The sequence below is a fragment of the Rhinatrema bivittatum genome, chromosome 1 (assembly GCF_901001135.1).
Source record: "Rhinatrema bivittatum chromosome 1, aRhiBiv1.1, whole genome shotgun sequence".
Classification (NCBI taxonomy): domain Eukaryota; kingdom Metazoa; phylum Chordata; class Amphibia; order Gymnophiona; family Rhinatrematidae; genus Rhinatrema; species Rhinatrema bivittatum.
The window spans coordinates 760335201-760356158 of record NC_042615.1 but is presented as its reverse complement, the minus strand read 5'-3'; the positions used below and the strand labels follow the sequence as shown (position 1 = coordinate 760356158).

Genomic DNA, 20958 nt, shown 5'->3' with positions numbered 1-20958 from the left:
GTAGAAATTATACATTACAGGAAATACATGAGAAAATGCATTTCAAGTGCTCATGTATCAACCTAGACCTAGACATACTTGGAGGCATGTTGTCGATTTACCTCCTACTTTAGCCAATAGTTTGAGGGTTTGGACTCAATGGCGAAATAAATTAGTGGGTTCAAGACAATATTTCTCTCTCACATATCTTTTTCATAATGTAAGCTAGGTTGAGAGAACATTGCACAAATCTGAGTGAGTTTCCTCACTCCGAAGGTCATCAAATCTTCACAAGAGAGCACTGTTCTGTTTGTACGTCTCACTTTGAAGGTCAAAGTGGCCCCTAACCCCTACACTAATACCTAAACCTCACCTCGAGTTACTAGGTGGGCCTCCCATAGAGATATAAATACCTATCTAGTGTGAGGGCATTATGGCTAGTCTCCCTCTCTCTCTAAGACAGCCATGATAGCTAGGCTGGTGCTCCGGGAGCTTCAAAATTACTAAAACCGGTATTTGAGAATACATTGCGACATGCAATAAAGCCTTAACGCAACCTATCGCACGGCTTAACGCTACTGAAAAGGGTGTAGCTAAAATCAGCGTTAAAGCTGTGCGATAGGGCTTCGCAAAACGGTGAACCCAGCCCACTCCCGCCCCTAACTCCTCCTCTTTTTCTGATTTGCATCGCACCATACGTTATGGTGCTATCGCATGCGTTAAGCACCTTTAATGCATGCAAAAACGCCACAATGCATGCGGAAACGCCATAACGCTATTTGATAAATGACCCTGTTTGTTTGCAAATATTCCTGGGAATAAGATCTGATATTGCAGTCTCCTGGAAAAGTAAGCTGGCACCCGCTCTAAATTCTGTTCTCATGTGTCTTCACAAATGTTATAGGTTATCCAGGATCTCTGCTATACAACAAAATTCTATCACTAAGTCTGATAAAATATGGATACCTTACGTTACTTGGAGAGAAAAACAAAAGGACTCTGTTTTGGCATAGAGTCTAAGAGTATGTTTTCATTTACCTTGGTGAGGGGCGAGGGAGTGAAGTTTTTTTTGGTATTTGTTTTAATGTCCCTTTTCTGGTAAATGTGGGAATGCAGCTAATACTTCTGTTGCTAATTATTCTTTTGGGAACATGGCTGCCTCATATGTTATTGATTAACCTTATGGGTTTGACACTGTGTTCTCTTATGTTGTGGAAATTTTTGTGTTTTGTAAACTCTTAAAGGTGGGAGGGAGGGTGGGTTATCCCACCCAGGCTACTGTTAATGTAAACTTCCTCTCTTTGAGCTGCTTGCTATTTGTTTTATTGTAATGATTTGTTCACAATAAAAACAAATTGAAAAAAAAAATAGAAATACTTCTTGGAAAGAATGAAGCTTCCTTATACTGTGCTAAAGTTTTCCAATCAACTATTTTGTAGTTTGTTTGCTGTTTTGTTTTTTTTGTTTGTTAATAATGATTTCTATTGTTTTCAAATTTATACAGATTCATTTCTACATGTATATTAGCATCAGTATTGCAAACATCTTGCAATAAATTTCCCCCAAAGTAGCAGAGTTATGTTCTTACCAGAATATGTAACAGCTGTCGTGCTGTATGTAGCACTTTGGGTATATGATGGTACCACAGTGGCTGCTGCAGCTGCTACAGGTTGTACAGTGGAGGATACTGGATATATAGAGAATGTAGTAGTTGCAGGACTGGGAGTGGCTGGTTTGATGGCTGTCACTTGTCGAGTTTGCTGGCCTTGAGAATACTGTGTTGCACCCTGGCTGTATCCAGCCTTTGGAGCTACTGTAAACATAAAAATGTGAACATTTAAACACTTAAAGGGGGAAATTCTGCATGATACCCATTTATGCTATTTATACCCTTAGGGGTAGATTTTAAAAGAAGCGCGATCAGCCTACTTTTGCTTGCGCATCAGACTCAAGCAAAAGTACGCTGGATTTTAGTAGATACGCGCGGAGCCGCGCGTATCCACTAAAATCCTGGATCGGCGCGCGCAAGGCTATCGATTTTGTATAGCCTGCGCGCGCCGAGCCACGCTGCCTCCCCCCGTTCCCTCCAAGGCCGCTCCGAAATCGGAGCGGCCTTGGAGGGAACTTTCCTTTGCCCTCCCCTCACCTTCCCCTCCCTTCCCCTACCTAACCCACCCGCCCGGCCCTGTCTACACCCCCCCCTTACCTTTGTCGGGGGATTTACGCCTCCCGGAGGGAGACGTAAATCCCCGCGCGCCAGCGGGCCTGCTGCGCGCCGGGCCGCGACCTGGGGGCGGGTAAGGAGGGCGCGGCCACGCCCCCGGGCCGTAGCCACGCCCCGTACCCGCCCCCAAAACGCTGCCGACACGCCCCCGGAACGCCGCGACGACCGGGCCCGCCCCCCGACACGCCCCCGACACGCCCCCCCCCGAGAACCCCGGGACTTACGCGAGTCCCGGGGCTCTGCGCGCGCCGGGAGGCCTATGTAAAATAGGCTTCCCGGCGCGCAGGGCCCTGCTCGCCTAAATCCGCCCGGTTTTGGGCGGATTTACGCGAGCAGGGCTCTGAAAATCCGCCCCATAGTGAAAAAGTGCCATTCATGCCCATTATCTATTTCAAAGGAATGATGAAATTCTAAGAAAATCATATTTACAGCATTAAATACATTTAGCCAAGTCTGAATAGATTAAGGGGGATACGATAGCTTGTAGAATTCTCCCTCCCCCCCCCCCCCCCCCCAATCCTGCTAGGCTGGCATCTGTGGTCACTGTCACCCAGGCTGGAGACTTGTAGTCCACTTCTAACACCAATTTCTTGGAATATAACCATTATCATTAGCTTATCTTGACCTTCCTTGGCACCAGCATCTGAATAGAATTATCCTGAGACTGCAGGTCCCACCTGGAAAGAAAGACTTTCTGGAGAGGTTTCATTGAACCTTGCCTAGAGAATCAAATCTACTGCCACCACCATGGAACTGAAAAGCTATTGAGGACTCCACACCATATGTAAACTGACTGATAGCAACAAACAAACCTGTTGATGCAGTTTTATTCTTTGCTTAGTACTCCTGGGGGGGGGATAAAATCTGAAAATTCTGCGCACAAAATCTGAAACTTCTGCGCAATTTACATTGGTCAAAATAATTTACATGACAGTCTTTAAGTAATTACATTTTAAATTATTACAGAAAAATTTATTAAAGTTGCAGAATTTTAAATGTTTTGAGCAGAATTTCCCTAAAAGTTCACTGTAAGAGTGTCCCACATACACACCCTCATACAGGCTTCCTCACTCTCTCCCATACACACATCCTCTCATACAGGGCCCTCTGTCTTGCATAGACACCCACACAAGCTCCCTTTTTCACACATACATCCTCACACAGGCTACCTATGTGTGTCTCTCACACAGCCCTTCACACAGGGTCTGTCTCACACATACACAATCCCTTCACACAGGCTAGCATCCTCACACACACACACACAATCCCTTTTTCATGCACACGAGCTCCCAATCTCACACACATACACACTCCTTCACAATTTCCTCATATAGGCTCCCTCTCTCTGAAACCCACACTCAAGCATTTCCCCCCCCCACCCACCCACCCATCCTCTCTTTCCTCCCATGCTCTCTCTCCTTCCCCACGCCCCTCTTACCAACCATGCTCTGTCACCCTCCCCTCTCTCACACACTCTCTCTCACTGGCATGCCGCGGGACGTGCTCTGTTTGCAGCGAAGATGAAGGCCCGGCGCGCCATTCGCGGCAAAAAGGGAAGGCCCCCATGTGCCGTGAACGGCGCGAATGGAGCGTGTGCCGCGGGACGCACTCCGTTCGCAGCATGCCGGGATCTCCTCTGCTATTTTCTGCACAGAATTTAGCAATTCTGCGCTCCACAGTAGCGCAGAATTCCCCCATAAGTAGCTTAGTCAGATGCACCCAGCCTTCCTTTATGTCAAATAGGGCCCCAGATACTCCAAGATCTGAGACTGTTCCAAACTGCTCTTGGAGAAGTTGAATATCCAGTCTAGTGCCTGCAATAACTGCACCATTCTTTCAGTGGCCACTATTCTCCTGCACTAACTTCACCCTTATCAGCCAATCCCTCCACAATTCTGCTGCCACCATCACCATTACACTTTCAAAAAATTTCTTAGTGCAGTGGCTAAACCAAAAGGCTTTGGTGCAGGGCCAATACTGTCAAAGAATGGAGCACTGTGCTGGAGTCACTACTGTAGAAGAAGGAGGGAAAACTGTGCTAGAACTGCCAGCAATAGTAAAGGTGGGGGAGGGTAGTGCATTACCAAAGGTTTGCCTAGGGCACCAAATACTACTGCACAGGCCCCGATTGCCATATAGAAGACCTAGGTTCTATTTCCAAGCTAGGCACCTGCTTCCAGGGTCAGCTCTTCCTTTCCCCAGGGACTGAGAGGTTTCAGCCATTGCTCAAAAGTGATCTCAAGTGGCTAGTCTTAGTATTTAAGTTAGCTGAGTTTGGCAGGAATGTATATCCCAAACTCCTCAGGATGCCTCTTAAAGAGAACATTGGCCCAGAACTACTATCCCCTCACAATGAAATCCCTTCTGGGGTTTTGTGCAACCCTAGCCCCATCCAAAAAGTTAAAAATAAAATAAAAGCTCATGCAGCAATATCCTGTGCCCCTACCTTAACCCTCCCATTATGTGGGAAATTACCCCCTTCCCTACCCCAGAACCTCCCCTTACCAAACACACCACCCCCCTGTATATTTTGTTGACGAGTAGCAAAATATTATGGGTAGCCCCTCTACCTGTGATAAAATATCACAACTTGATAAATGATAATCTAAATTTGTACCTGAGGCAATGGAGGAATCAAATGACTTGCTCAAGGTCACAAGGAACAGCAATGGGATTTGAATACTGGCTTGCAGCCCCCTGCTCTACTCCTCCATGGTACTGTAGCCCAATGGAGGCCAGTTCTGACTGAAATGGAGGTAATTGTCAAGATGAAAAAAATAGAAGTCAAAGAAATAACCTTGCCAAAGACCGCTAAATCCAGTTTGGGAGAAGATAAAGTAAAAATGGCAATGGAAAATAAACTAAAGCCTGGATTCAAAATCCCAAGGGTACCCAAGCAGTGCTTAGCAAGAGCAAGTAGAAAGGGACAGAGTTAAGGCAATCATCAAAAACAAACCAAATAGATAAAAAAATGCAAGGAAACTTCACTGCAAAAAAAAAAAAAAGCATTTATGCATGTATCCTACAGTACAGGGCAACTCTCAAGAGTGCTGATTATCGTTTTCAGAGTGCCTACTTTTACAACTCCTCTTCCGCTCCCAGTGGTCCTGCCTTATAATCACTAGATATTTATAGGGCACATACTCAGGTGTCTTTAGATTTAATGGGAAAAGGAAAACAATACATTCAACCCACCTGTCTGGTAGTAGGATTCTGCCACAGAAGGCTGGGGCTGTGCAGCAGCAGCGGCAGCAACAGCTGCTGCAGTGGCTGTGGGTTGTTGATAGTACTGCTTACTGTCGTACGCCACAGCTGGGGCAGTGGATCTGACATAAGAGTAGGAATCCTAAAAGTAATTGAAAAGAAAATAAAAACCTCAGATAAAAGCAAAGTGGTCTACCTGTATCAAGTGTACTCTATAGACAGCAGGGCAAATCAGCCACACAAGTAGGATGACATCAGCTAATGGCGCCAACACGGAATGTGATCTCTAGAAGTCTCAGCATATGCAAGTGTTCTTATTCAGCTGCCTGCGTGCATCTCCTCAAGTCAAGCTTCAACTCTAAGGGAGAGGCTGGAATTGTGTGGCTGCTTTGTCCTACTGCTACAGAAAACACCTGTCACAAGTAAGCAACTTTGCTTTCTCCATGAACAAGCAGGACCGTATCAGCCACACAACTGGAGATTTCCAAGGAGAGGGTTTCATGTAAATATTTGAGGTATCGCAACCCAGAACTGAGAGGTTGGAGAGAGAATTAAAGCAACTTATTAAATAGCTTAACCTCAGCCTGGCCAAAAATGTTATCCCGTCAGAAACAGTCTTCGAGGCAGCAATGTTTAACCAAAGTACCAACAGAGAAGCAAGTAGCAGCTTTCCTCTACTGAAGCTGCATGAAGATTTGCTAAGGAAGTTGCAGTGGCTCATACCTGATATGCATGTGCCTTGTAGATTTGGAGGCCTGCAATAGTATAGCAGTATGAAATGCAGTCAGATATCCACATGGAGAGAATTTGCTTAGCAACTGATAACCCTTACTTTATTGGGTTAAAGGAAACAGACAATTTTCTGTATGCCTCTGATGGTTCCAAATAGAACAATAAAGTTCTTCTACAGTCCAGCACATGAACAGCTTATTCATCTCTATTTGAATATGGTTCTGAGAAAAAAAAATTGATAGAATTATGCATGGATTTAAATATTGGAAAATTATTTTTGGAAGAAACTTTTGATGGGTTCTTAACACTACTCTATTCTTAAAAATTTGTATATAGGAAGAGTGCACTACTAAGGCCAATAACTCACCTACTATACAAGTCAAGATTACTGCTATTAAAAATAATACTTTTCAAGAAAAATGTTAAACCAGGTATCGCTAAAGGCTCAAAGGGTGGTTTCATGAGCTGTTTAAGTACAATGTTTAAGTGCCACTGGGCAGATGTATTTTTTTTTATTGGAGGATGAAGATAAATGAATCTTGGGATCCAGATTGTGACAAGACTAGTAGTAAAGGGTTGATTTCTAAACTTCACACATTAAGTAATGAATTACTTGCCAAACCTAGACATTTAGTGGCTTGGAAAAAAAAGATCTGAAAGCGATCTTGGATGAGAGTACTTGGTCCTTGCTTTTTATCAATGGGGCACAGTTCTATTTCATCTTTGCTGTTTGAAAATGGGTACAAGTTACTGTTCCACTGATATCCAACTCTTGAGTGTCTTCACAAGATATAGCCTAATGCAAGTGAGGAGTGCTGGTGACACTGTTGAAGAGTTGGAATTATATATCATTTCTGGAGGCAATGTCCTCTGGTTCAACTCTATCAGGACCAGATAATAGGGCTAATTAAAGACACCACTCATATTACTCCCCCTAAAGATCCTAAACTAATTTTATTGTCTCTCCCAGCTCCTGTGTTACCACTGCAATGCTTGATTCTACAAATTATTGCTGCTAGATGCACCCTAGCGGCCTGGTGGAAGAAATCTGTCATGCCTCCTCTGGCTTCTGTGTCTCAGTAACTTGGGAATATTTATTACTAAGGGAATCCTACTGTGATTAAAAATGATACTCTCCCCAAAGTTTAATGATATGGGTGGATGCACATACTAGCTCAGGTGGGATTTTCTTGTGTATGTCCCTGTCTTAATTTTTCAATTTGCATTTGGGATGGCATGGGTGGGCGAGTGGAAGAGGCAAGTTGGGGCTTATTATTATTTAAGAGGATCATAGCTATGTTGATGGTTGCCAAATATTTTGTTTAACTTCTGACTATGATCTTAAAGCAAATTGAAAAAAAAAAAAATCTTGACACTATAGTATGCTGAGATATAGGAAGCCCTTCCGACTGCTGAGGAATCAGACTGGATTTCAGGAAGCTGACACTTAAGCCCAATGATGAGAAAGTTTGCAGAGTATAGAAAGTGGGTATCTGCTTCTTGCAAGGTACTGCTCGATATCAGCCATTGACTAAATAAGCAAACACTAATGGAGAAATTACTTATCTGAATTTTGTTTTCCTTAGTGTAGACAGATGGTCTCAGGACCAATGGGTTTATGCTCCACTGCCAGCAGATGGAGACTGAGTCATGTTTCAAAGCTGCTGTCACCCTAGATACACCCCTGCAGTGACCTCAGCCCTTCAGTATTCTCTTCAAAAGCCACTGTGGACATACTATCGAAAAAACTTGATTAAAAATGGATAACAGTAACTGCACTCAAACACTGAACCCCAGTAAGATGGCTTATCCATAATCTCTTGGAATCAATTTCCACTCCACAGACGAATCATTGGCACAGTTCTTGAGCAGGATGCCGAGTCCATCTGACTACACTAAGGAAAATTAAATCATCAGGTAAGTAATTTCTCCATTTCCTAGTTTGTAGCCAGATTGACTCAGGACCAATGGGATGAACAAAAGCTACACCCAATCGGAGCAGGATCCTGCCTGCAGTCCAGCTAACATCACCCTTGCAAATGCTGCGTCCTACCGGGCCTGAACATCCAGACGATAAAATCTGGAGAAGGTGTGCAAGGAGGACTACATCGCCACTCAGCAGATGTCAATGGGATACAGCAGTCTAGCTTCCGCCCATGAAACTGCCTCAGCCCTAGTGGAAAGAGCTTTAACCTGAAGGGATAATGGCTTTCCTGCCTCCACATAAACTCCGGTAACCACCTCCTTAATCCAGTGAGCTATAGTAGCCCACGAAGCTGGTTTGCCCTGCTTCCTTCCACCGTGAAGGACAAAACAGGCAGTCCCATCTTTCAGACTGTTTCTGAAACTTCCAGATACCGCACCAAAAGCCTACTGACATTCAAATGGTGGGGGCGGCGGTGTTCTTCCGCATCCTTGTGCTTATCTAGGGATGGCAATGAAATGGACTGATTCAGATCAAACTCCGCGACCACCTTGGGCAAGAAGGATGGAACGGTATGAAGCGGTAACGCTCCTGGGGTCATCCAGAGGAACAGGTCCCAACACGACAATGCTTGTAGTTCAGAGATGCAACATGCCAAGCATATAGCCACTAGAACACAGTTTTCAGGGTTAATAAACGCAAGGAAAGACTGCACAGTGGCCGAAAGGAGGGCCCTGCCAAAAACTCCAATACTAGATTAAGATTCCACAAGGGAACCGGCCACTGTAGGAGTGGCCAGAGATGCTTCACACCCCTTTCAGAAAACAGGCCATGTCCGGATAAGCTGACAAGCAGGCTTCATTCACCTCACCCCTGAAACATGGCCAGATGAGCTGACAGGCGGGTTTCATTTACCTCACCCCTGAAACAGGGCCACTACCAGGACCTTCAAGGAATTAAGGGTCAAGCCATCCAGCAAAAATTCCAGAATGGGATTTTGACCAGAGGGAAAAAAAACCGCATTCCTCGAACCAGGCCTCTAATGCTCTCCAGACCTGCACATACACTAGAGACGTAGAGAACTTCCGCGTGCGAAGGAAGGTAGCAATTACTGCCGCCAAATATCCTCGTTTCATCAGGCGAGCCCTCTCAAAGGCCAGACTGTAAGACAGAATAGAGTTGAATCCTCATGAAGGAACAGTCCCTGCTGTAGCATGTCCCTGTGCTGTGGGAGGCACGGGGAGGGGTGTCCCCACCAGGAGTCTCCGCATGTCTGCATACCACGGATGCCTGGGCCAATCTGGAACTACTGGTACGGCTAATTCCCTGTGGTGCTCGATTCTGCGAATGACCCTGCCCAGGAAAATGTTCTGGGGCGGTGGCCAGGCCAAAGGGCAGTGCCTGGAAATGATAACGGCAACCCAGTACTGCAAGGCATAGGAAACAATGTTCTTGCCGGATTCGAATATGAAGGTAGGCTTTGGATAGGTCCAGGGAGGTAAGAACTCTTCCGATTGTACAGCCATTATCACAGAGCTAGGGTTTCCATGCAGAAATCAATCACTCGTAGATGTCATTTAAAGCTCTTGAGACCCAGGATGGGGCGAAAGGAATCCTCCTTCTTAGGTACGATGAAATAGATGGAATAACACGTCGTTATTTTCCTGGGATTATAGCTCTCATCCTGAGGAGCCGTAACAAGGTAGTCTCCACTGCCTTGTGTTGGGAGTGGCAAGGCGATACCATGAATATGTCCCGAGGAGTGCTGTTAAATTCCAGCGCATATCCTTCTCGTACATCCTCTGGTACCCATTTGACTGAAGTGATCTCGACCCACCGTTGGAAGAACAGGGAAGTCGACCACCTATTTCCTCGTTCCGAGGGTGAGTTGGCAAAACTTAATTGGGGGTTTGGGACGAACCTGAACCCAAGCCCGACCCTTTCGTGGGCTGCCGACTCCGAAAGAACTAAGACCCCCAAAGGGCTGAGACCTCTGAAATGTCGATTTCTGTAGGGTTGGAAGCATTGGGAGTCCCTGGATGGACCCTTCATAGGCGAGGGGCGCTGTAACTACTTTCTCTTATCTTCTGGTAGCTGGGGTACTAGATATTCGCTCCATTTACTGGCCAGCTTTTCCAATTCGCTTCCAAAGAGGAGTGATTCTTTAAAGGGCATCTTTGTGAGATTTGCCTTGGAGGTTGCCTCAGCTGACTAATTCCGCAGCCATAGCCGTCTCTGGCCGCCACCACTGAGGCCATGCCTCTGGCCGAGGTACGGACTAGGTCCGAGCCCACGTCAGCTAAAAAGGTGGTGTCAGGTTCCATAAGCACTCTGGAATTCACCCCCAAGTCATCCACTTCCCTTGTCAGGAGCAGGCACAAATGAGCTACCAGGGAACAACAAGAAGCAACTTGTAAGATATTGCAAAGGCCAGTTTAAGGATGGAATCCATCCGCCTATCATGCGCATCCTTTAAGGCCGCTCCTCTCTCCACTGGGATAGTTGTTCGCTTAGAGACAGCACAGACCAGCGCATCCACTTTAGGGAAACAAACATTCTCTTGCTGCCGGATCCAGTGGGTATAGAACTTCTATTGCTCGTCCACCTTTAAAAACTTGTTTTCTGGGTCAACACCTGGATGGCTTCCAGTACTGGAAAGTAGCAAGAGGGAAATCAGAATGGAATTCTTTGGTTCCAGGGTCCGCCCCAGGAACTCCCAGCATCTTCAAGTTCTGAGAAACCAGGGTCGGCAATTCAGCTCTATGGAAAAATCGTAACATGGTCGATATGGTTCTAAACCAAGGGGAATTTCCCCATCTTCCAAGGAATCTGGATCATCTTCTTCGTCTGTGCCAGGGATACCCTTAGTAAGTCGAGGCATGCCTTGAGATCTGCAGATAGGACTGGGAGAGGAAGGGCTTACCAGCTGATGTCCCGTCTGGACAGGGGCAAGTGAGATAGACTGTGCCTATACGAAGGTTTGAAGGCCTTGAAATAAGTCCACCCAAGAGAAGGCAGACGGGTTCATGCCTAGCTCAGGAGGTACTGGGGTGGGTGCCTTTAAATTTCCCTCTCCCTTGGATGACCCTGACCCAGACCCGAGGTTAATCAGATCCGGGGTACTTCCAGTTAAGGCTGTGGCTGACCCATCCTCTGAATGGGAAGATCTGGGCTTAGCAAAGTCCAGGGAGGCCAACTCTCCCTGGCCTTCCTCACAGTGCTGACATAAGCAAGAATCCAGGTCAGACAGTTCATCCCTAATATGACAAGCAGCACAGAGAAAAAGTCACTTATGCTTCTTTTCTGTGGGAGCCCCTGGCGACTGTAACTGCTTGCGCTTAAAATTTTATGTGCACAGATTTCAGGCGCCTATGCAGGCCCAAACGAGACACATGCACAGCCTGTGCACCCAGCTTTACTTGTATTCTGCGCCTAGAAAGTCATGCGCGTATGTAGGCATACAACGTTATGCAAACAGTGCGTTTGCAGAGCCGACACGTACTGGGTGTATCGAAGCTCTATGGTGGGCAATACAGGCACAAAAACACGTGCAAGATGGCACCACTGCGGCCAACCGCACAGTGTGCCGACCAAGCCTAAAGCGGAGCCTAGCCCACTGTGGGGCCACTCAACCCACTCGGAAATACACTTCCCCTTACCCCTACAAGATTGGGAACGACGTCTGTACGGTACACTGAGCAAGGAGACTGGAGGAAGTCTTATCGAAACCCTTCTGTCATATCTAATTCGGGAGGAAATCCTCCTCTTAAAAAAAAAAAACCACAAACACACCTTACCTAGGCTCAGTACTTACCGGCTGAGTTCAGGGGGAGAGGGCTTTGGCTGTCACCACCGCGCTCAGTTTCCTGCATCTGCTGCCTTTTAGCTGCTTCAGCAGCAAAATCCACGCTGCGAACCGGCTACCGGACCAAGGCACACCTCTGAGGGATCTCTGAAATCACCTCAGGAATTCTCAATTAGGGAAGGGACCTTTCGGTATCACCACAGGAGAACAAGGCTCAATCCTTTCTCCAATTTAAAAGCAGAATTTATTCTTCCAAAAGATACAGCAATCCCCATAGGGAAAGCATATCTGCATCTGCTGGAGACGAAGAAATACTGAAGGGCCGAGGTCACTGCAGGGGTATATCTAGGGTTACGCCACCTTTGAAACCTGACTCCGTCTCTATCTGCTGGCAGGGGAGCATAAACCCACTGATCCTGAGTCCATCTAGCTACACACTAGGAAATATACTGTTTTTCTCATGTGGGCAGCTATGACGTAACTGGTAAATACTCTCAGAGCTGCTGCAAACCCAAAAAGGAGAGCAATACTGGTAAATGTTCTTCCACCACTGTGAATCTCAGATACTTCCTGTGATACTTGTGAATGGAAATCTGCATGTAGGCATCCTTTAGATCCAGAGAAGTTAACCAATCACTGATTTCTAAAATGTGGGAGAATCATGATAAGAGAGTTCATTTTGAATTTTTCTTTTCTGAGGTGTTAATTCAGATTTCTGATGTCTAGGATAAGTCATAGACCCTCTATCTTTTTGGAAATGGAAAAAAAAAAAATCACTTGAGTAAAAACTTTTTTTTTACTCAAGTATTTACCCCTGCAATGACCTCGGCCCTTCAGTATTTCTTCGTCTCCAGCAGATGCAGATATGCTTTCCCTATGGGGATTGCTGTATCTTTTGGAAGAATAAATTCTGCTTTTAAATTTTTTTTTTAAGAACACGTCGCAACAACCTGAAATTCATGGGGATACCAGAGGACGTGCAGGACGGTGAGCTCTCAAATTTTTTTTTTTTTTTAAATGCTAGGGACTGGCTATATCATTTTGGCTGCTACAAGAGATATAAACTGCTTTTTGAAGATCTGTACCCACTCCAGAGGAATGAAATGAGAAATTGAAGGGGTGTGTAGAAATCACTCTGGAAATTCAGACGATACTTGTTGCATAAAATCTTTAGAATCCATCAGTCCGTTGTGACCAGTGAACTTGGAGTGTGAAAAATTGAAGCCTTACACCCATTGAAAGTGTTTCGTATTGTGCCTGACGGAAGTACAAGACTTTAGTAAAAATCTAGGATTGTTTTTGCAGGAATTTTTGATTAGCGCTTGGTTGAGCTCTCTTCACTGCGGCTAATCCTGCTGTGGAAGTGTTTTTTGGTAAGGGTATGGTTGATACCGACTTCAAAGACAGAAGTATTGTCTTCTAGAAGGCTGAGGTTGTTTTCTACTATTGCAGGGCTGGCCAACTGACATCTTACGAGCTGCAAGCAGCTCTTGGAAGGTGTGTGTGGCTCAGGGAGCTGGCCCCAAAATTGTCGTGTATGGGCAAGAATAGCGAGAGTGGTAAAATCAGGCAAGGCAGCAATAGCTGCAGCGGCACAGCGTAACTCAGATACCAGTGGAAAACAGTGCAGCTCATAGACTAGCCGCGGCATGAAATTGGCACTACACCAGCAAGTCACTCGCGCTTCTGCACATGGCAATCCTCCCCTAACTGGCCTGCTCGCAGTGGAAGTTGTACATAAGAACATAAGATATGCCATACTGGGTCAGACCAAGGGTTCATCGTGCCCAGCACCTTGTTTCCAACAGTGACCAATCCAAGTCACAAGTACCTGGCAAGTACCCAAACATTAAATAAATCTCAAGCTACTATTCCTTACTGATTAATAGCAGTTTATTTATTTTTCCTCTAGGAACTTATCCAAACCTTTTTTAAACCCAGTTACACTAACTGCTGTAACCACATCCTCTGACAATGAATTCCACAGCTTAACTATGTGCTGAGTGAAAAATAATTTTCTTCAATTTGTTTTAAATGAGCTACTTGCTAACTTCATGGAGTGTCCCCTAGTCCTTTTATTATCTGAGAGAGCAAATAAATGATTTACACTAACCTGTTCAATTCCTTTCATGATTTTGTAGATCTCTATCATATCTCCCCCTCAGTTGTCTCTACTCCAAACTTAACAGCCCTAACCTCTTTAGCATTTTCTCATTGAGGAGCCTTTCATGCCCTTTATTTTGGTTGCTCTTCTCTGCACTTTCTTCCACATGGGGCAGGGTGCTGAGAACAGGGAGTATTGCCACATGGAGAAGCGAGAATGATTTGCTGGTCTAGTGCAGATTTCATGCCACCGTTAGTCTCTGAGTTGTGCTGTTAGCCCGCTGGTATCGGAGCTGTGCTGTACTGCCACGGCTGTTTGCTGCCAAGGGTGTCTTTGTATCGTGCTGTTGCTGCCGGGCTTATCATGCCATTCTGCTGTACCTCTCTTCACAATGCCATTTTGTTGAGCTCCTACTGCCAAAGGAATTGCCCAGGCCAGGAATCTGTTGCTCCACTGCCTTTGCTTAACCCCCAGTAGGGCACTAATTCAGCTTCTTGGGTTGGGCTGGGGCAGAAGTGAGAAAAGAGGGAAGATGGAGAGGAGAAGAAAATTGGGGAAAGCTGAAAAGAGGGAGATGGGGAGAGGAGAAGAAAAATGTGGGAAAGGATGAGAAGAGGGAGGCAAAGTGTGGCAGAATCCTGGCACCACAGCTGCAGCTGCAGAGAGAAAAGGAAAGGCAGAGTGTGGCAAGACTGACAACCCCAAGAAGCAGCAGCAGAGTGTGAGGAAAGAGTATGCCAGACTCGTGGCACCTACAAACAGCTTTAGAGAAGGAGAAGTAGAATGTGGAAGACTCCTGACATCCATAAACAGCAGAAAGAGTGAGAGAGGCAGGCAGAGAAGGTAACTGTAATGCCATTATTTTACTAGTAAATTTTTAAATGTTAAAAAGTAGTTACAAAAATGTGTGGCTCTTGATCTCTCTCAGGATTTCATTTTTTGGCTCTGTCTGTGAAAGGTTGGCTACTCTATCATATGAAGTACATGAGATTTTGCACATTCCTTTGCTTCATTTAAATGTGGAGCAATGAGGTCATGAGTGTCAGAAGGGAGTTGAGAGGAGACATTCAATATCTATTTTGTACATATATTGTACCATATCGAATTGGTGAGCTGAATTTCTTGACATGAGCATGGCCAACGGGAAGAATCTCATTGCAGTGTTATTTAAAGTCATTGTATCTTTCCTTGGAGGGATACTAGAGTAGATTTTGGACCACCTTGCTTTTTTGAGGATTCCATGATCACAAATTCAAGCAGAAGCTTAACCTTGCGTTGTCCTGGACAAGCTAGACTTGTACTTGAGATATAATTTCCCCACTCCTGGTAATGTGGAAAGAGGGGTTTCCACACCTTGGACTGAAGAATTCTAAGTACCAGGAACACCACCACTTGTTTGAAAGCTGGTATATACTTTAAGACACAAAAGATATCTTCCTTCAGCTCCACTTTTTCCAACATGAATGGGATTGAAGCTACCATTTTTTGAAGGAAAACAGAGCACCACATCCTCCAATGGAGAAGTGCTTCTTGTTGGCTCAGGAGAAAGATTTAAAGGCAATCATGTGCACTCATCCTGTGAGTGGTACGAAGAGATGACAGAATAATCCTGCAAATCAGAGGACAAATGGAGGTTTCTCTCTCTCTCGAAGTGGAGCTGTAAAACCATTGGAATGTCTTCTCTTCTCTGGAATGCAGAGATGGAAAATTGATAATCCAATTGGTTAGTTCTAAAACGGGCTCCATTTGAGAAGGAAAATGCAGAGGAGGAACATTCCCTAAATATTTATGCAAATTCCAACCACATCTTCTGCATGAAAGGGTAGTGTTCCAGAGCAGGAGGAGGGAGTACTACAGAAGAGAAAGACTGGCACTAAAATTGGTACAGTGTCCTCTTCATCCAAGGTAAAGAGTTGTGATTTATTTTATTTAAAAACTTTTCTATACCATCGCAACGGTTTACAAATAGGCACATAGACTAAGGTTAGTAAATCTAGGATATCGTACATTCTAACAGGTGCCAATAAAGTTCGGTTACAATTTCATAAATAAAATCATTATTTGAGTAATGTTGGTCAAGTCCAGGTATATTATTGAGTTACTATCTCTTTGAGATATTACTTCTTAAATGTAGGATTGAGTAAATTCATTCTCATCTGCATCACTCTAGTTTCATTCTCTAACCTCCACACTCGTTAGTGAAGGCTTTTTTAAAGAGCCATGTTTTTAAATTTTTCTTAAAAGTTTTGAGATTAATCTGTAATCTGAGTTCAGGGGGCATCGTGTTACATAGTATGGGCCCAGCCAATGATAAAGCCCTTTCTCTCACTTGGGTTAATTTTGCTGACTTTACTGAAGGGATTGTTAGTAGTGCTTTGTTTGCTGAGCGGAGGTTTCTTTGTGGAACGTGTACTCGTAAGGCTGTGTTTAGCCAGTCTGCTTCTTTATCATACATTAGTTTGTGTATGGTACATAAGGCCTTGTATTTTATCCTGTATTCGATGGGTAACCAATGTAAGTCTGCTAGAGTTTCGGTTATATGGTCCCTCCTCTTTTTTCCCATCCGTATTCTGGCTGCAGTATTTTAACTGATGAATCTCCATGGATAGGAATTGGGGGGTGGGGGGGGGTGCGGCGGCACTGAAGTACTAGCTATGGACTCAACAGAAGAATGTTCAGTGAGAAAACTTTCAACATCCTGTTTGCCCATGTAGATGATGCCAAGGCACGATTGGTGTCGAAGACAGATGGTGCCAACATTTATACACCCAAGAAATTTGAACGTGGAATTTTTTCAAGTGAGCACTTTGGCACTGATTAAGAGACTTCTTTTTGAGAGATCACGTGATGCTGTGAAGGGAGAAGACGCACATTCTCTCTTCTCGGCCCCTTAGCCCACCATCTGGCTCCATCCGGCATCTAAAGAAACCCCAAACCTCACTAACCAAGCCTCTTTGAAGTGCTAATCTTGGGTGACCCGTTTTGGCTCCATGCTTTCGCGCCAGGCAAAGAAGGACCGTGAAAAAGAAAAAGAACGGGTGCGGCCCTCGGAGGCCATGCTTGAGGGGGAGGAGCAGCCCTCGGAAGTATTACTGCAGGCGAATATGGCAGATCTGAAAGCTGCAATCCAGGAAACGATAAAACCGGAATTATTAACCATATCATCTAAGCTAACAGAACTGAATAATTCCATTCAAACTTTTGAGACACGGTTTGACGAGGCAGAACAACGAATTTCAGACCTGCAGGACAGCCACCAGGCGATGCAGCAGGAGATAACCGCGATTAAACAAACCGTGCTGAAACAAACCGAGCGCATGGAGGATCTGGAGAACCGCTCGCGGCGGTCTAACCTCCGGTTAGTTGGGCTGCCGGAGTCTCTTCTCGATCGGGAGCTACCTAAAATACTAGAAGCATGGCTGCCTACCGCATTGGATTTGGCGGTTACGCATGGCCCATTGATTATCGAGCGCGCACATCGCTTGGGCCAGAGGAGGTCAGAGGAATCCCGCCCGAGAGTTGTTATCGCGAAAGTACTGAATTTTGTGCATAAAAATGAAATATTGATGGCGGTACGGCGGGGTAAAACCCTGCAATATGAAAACCAACGTGTTCTGGTGTTTCAAGACTTTTCCGCGGCGGTGTCGCAGCAGCGCCGAGCAATGGCGCCAATTTGTTCTAAGCTGCATGCGCTGGGAGAGAAAGCGATCCTGGTATACCCGGCTCGTTTGCGCGTCCATACCAGTGAAGGAACCCGTTGGTTCACGGATCCGGCTGTGGCTGCCAAGTTTGTCGAGGAGCGTGGGAAGACAGTTGCGCCAGCGTTAGCGGCACCATGATTCTTTGCTAATGGTGGCAGCCTTGCTCCGGGCCACGATTTTAGCTTCCCCCTGCACGGGGGTGGGCTTCATATCCACATAACGATAAATGGCGGCACTTGAGCTGCCAGATCAGGGCATAATACTTGCCTGCTACTCCCGGACAGTTTCAGACGGAAGGCTGTACAGCATGCATTTGTTTATTGGACATACCAGCCGCGTTTTCGTTGTGGCTATCTAGTCTGTTAGACTAGATAGCCATAGTTGTGGCTATCTAGTCTGTTAGACGCTGGCTTCCGTTTTACCCATGTTCTTTTATGTATGTTTAACAGAGGTTTTGGGTTTGAAATGTTAGGCCATTGAATGTATGTTTGGGGTATTGTTTACTTGACCCGTTACTATTGCTTGCTGGGGGGATGGGGCTGGGTGGGGGGTGCCGATCAGCAAATTAGTGATCTCATCTTCCGACGGAGGTTTAAGGGGGACAGCAGTGCTAACTGTGTATGGAGGGAAGGGGGGAGAGAGGGAGGGGTGGGGGGGGGGCGGGTGGGTTGTGCGTGGGCTATACTCCTTGGTTTTTGGTTGTGGGTTGTATTTAATGATGTCTTGTTGCGGGTTCCTTCATTGTCCCGGTTAGCGGGAATATTAGCGCGGGGGCTCCAGCTGGGAGGGTCCCCGGGCGGTCACTTCAACGACTTGTTTGGTAACGTGACTGGCTGGGTCTCGGGGGTTACTTAAATCATGACACTTCCGAATCTTAAGATATACTCCTGGAATGTTTGTGGGGTTAATTCACCCTTGAAGCGCTCAAAAATCCTATCGGTTCTCAACAAGAGGTCGGCTGATGTGGTCCTACTTCAGGAGACACACCTGAATGACACTGAACATCAGAAACTGCGGAGGCAGTGGGTGGCTAATGCTTACTATGCATCAGGTACGACTCGGTCGGCAGGGGTGGCAATCCTAGTTAGGAAACATGTGCCTTTACTTGTCCATAAAGAGATTAAGGACCCTCAGGGAAGGTACTTGATTCTTGAGGCGGAGCTAGATCACAAACCGTTAATACTGTGTGCGGTGTACGCTCCTAATAGCCCCCCTTTAGCCTTTTTTCATGGGCTGTATGGGGCGTTATTGCCATACATTGAGCAGCGTCTCATTATTGGGGGAGATTTCAACTCCGTTAAGGACCCCTTTGTGGACAAGATTAGTGTTCGGGCCCAAGCATTACCTCCTAGTAAGGGTATTCATTTTTTGGAAAGATCGCTGCACCTATTAGATCCCTGGCGCCTATTCCATCCTGGTGAGAAAACGTTTACACACATTTCTAGGGCGCATCAGTCACAGGCTCGATTGGACTACTTTTTTATTAGTTCCAACTTGCTCAGTCTTGTCCCTCAGGCGGATATAGATGATATAATAGTGTCCGACCATGCTCCAATCTCCTTAGAGCTCACTAGAACAGTGACGGAGCCGGGAAGGCGGTGGTGGTGTTATCCGCTTTTTCTGGCGGACGATCGAGGATTTCAGGACTATCTTCATGCTAAATGGGAGGAATACTTACGCTTTAACGGTGATCATACATCAGATCCTGTGCTACTCTGGTATGCTGCCAAGGCAGTGTTGCGGGGCGATGTGATAGCGTTCATGGCCCGTCGACGGAAATTGGGGGACCAGAAATTAGTACTATTGTCGGCTCAGCTTCGGCGAGCAAGACGGAGGCTGCAAGGTGCCCCGAGCCCTGAGACGCGGGCCACATACTTAGCCCTTCAGGCTGAACTTAACACTTTATTACATCTCCGGGCAAAAAAGGGGTGGGCATACTATCAATACAGATTATTTCAATTTGGGAATAAACCGGGCCGGATGTTGGCCAATTTAGCTAAATCGCAGAGGGCATCCCGACATATCCCTGCCCTTTCCACCTCCTCGGGGCGTCTGGTAAGGGATACTCCATCCATTCTGCAGACGTTTAGGGAATTTTATTCGAATCTATATTCACAGGGGCCGGTGAATGGGGTCAGTCAAGAACAATTCTGTACCCGTACACACATACCCCAATTAACCCCCACCCAGCAAGAGGACTTGAATAAACCCATTTCAGAGGAGGAGGTTCGGTTAGTTATTGCCACAGCGAAGCGAAATAAGGCCCCGGGTCCTGATGGATATGCGGTTGAGTTTTACAAAACTCTGCGAGACTCTATACAAGGCCCCCTCGCTCACGCTTTTAATGCGCTGATACAGCGGGGTTCCTATCCGCCGCATATGAATAGTGCCACTATTACTTTGTTGCCTAAGCCTGGGAAGGACCCCTTGCAAGCGGAATCTTACCGACCAATCTCTCTTCTTAATGTGGATCAGAAGCTTTTAGCAAAAATCCTGGCCGATCGGTTGGCACTTGTGCTGCCAGATCTGCTGGGACTGGGTCAAGTGGGATTTGTTAGGCGTCGGTACGCTATAACAAATATTAGGAAGGTTCTCGCTGCCATGACCCTGGGCCAGAATGACGGCTTCCCCCACTTGGTAGTCAGTCTGGATGCTGAAAAAGCGTTTGATAGGGTTGAATGGTCCTATTTATTCCATGTGCTCCATTTGGTGGGAATCCAGGGGTTTTTCTATCAGGCGATCAAGTTGTTATATCAGGATCCGATAGCCACTATCGTAGTAAACAATGTTTGCTCTGACACCTTTCCCATTTGCAGAGGCACTAGGCAGGGGTGCCCCTTGTCACCCTTGCTTTTTGTGTTACAACTAGAGCCCTTACTGATCGCTATCCAGCAGACTCGTTCGATTAAAGGAATCCGGTTTCAGTCGGAAACTTTTAAATATGCAGCGTTTGCTGACGATGTTTTGGTTTTCTTGACTGATCCCGTAAATTCCTTGACCTCCCTGTTGGCCTTGATCCAGGAGTTCGGCTCCTTTGCGGGGCTTAAATTGAATCTAAAGAAGTCTGGAGCACTGCCCTTCCCTTTGTCCTTAAGGGATGGGTGGGGACCGGCCTTCCCATTAATGTGGGCCGCCTCTAGCATACGCTATTTGGGAATCATACTCCCAGTACAATTGGCGTCGCTGTATGCGAGTAATGTAGCCCCCCTTTTGCAGCAGACCTTGGAAAAATTGGAGGCCTGGCGTTCGCTCCCCGTTTCGTTGCTGGGTCGTCTAAATTTGTTT

General features: G+C 46.0%; 1 protein-coding gene across 1 annotated transcript in view; it reads right to left on the bottom strand.

The window, feature by feature from the left end:
• The window catches only part of ZFR (zinc finger RNA binding protein), a 312134-nt gene that overhangs the window by 210640 nt on the left and 80536 nt on the right, over positions 1-20958 (bottom strand). Inside the window, 2 exon segments of the mRNA XM_029579284.1 lie at positions 1568-1792; positions 5399-5549. Of these exon segments, the coding sequence (XP_029435144.1) occupies positions 1568-1792; positions 5399-5549 (376 nt within the window).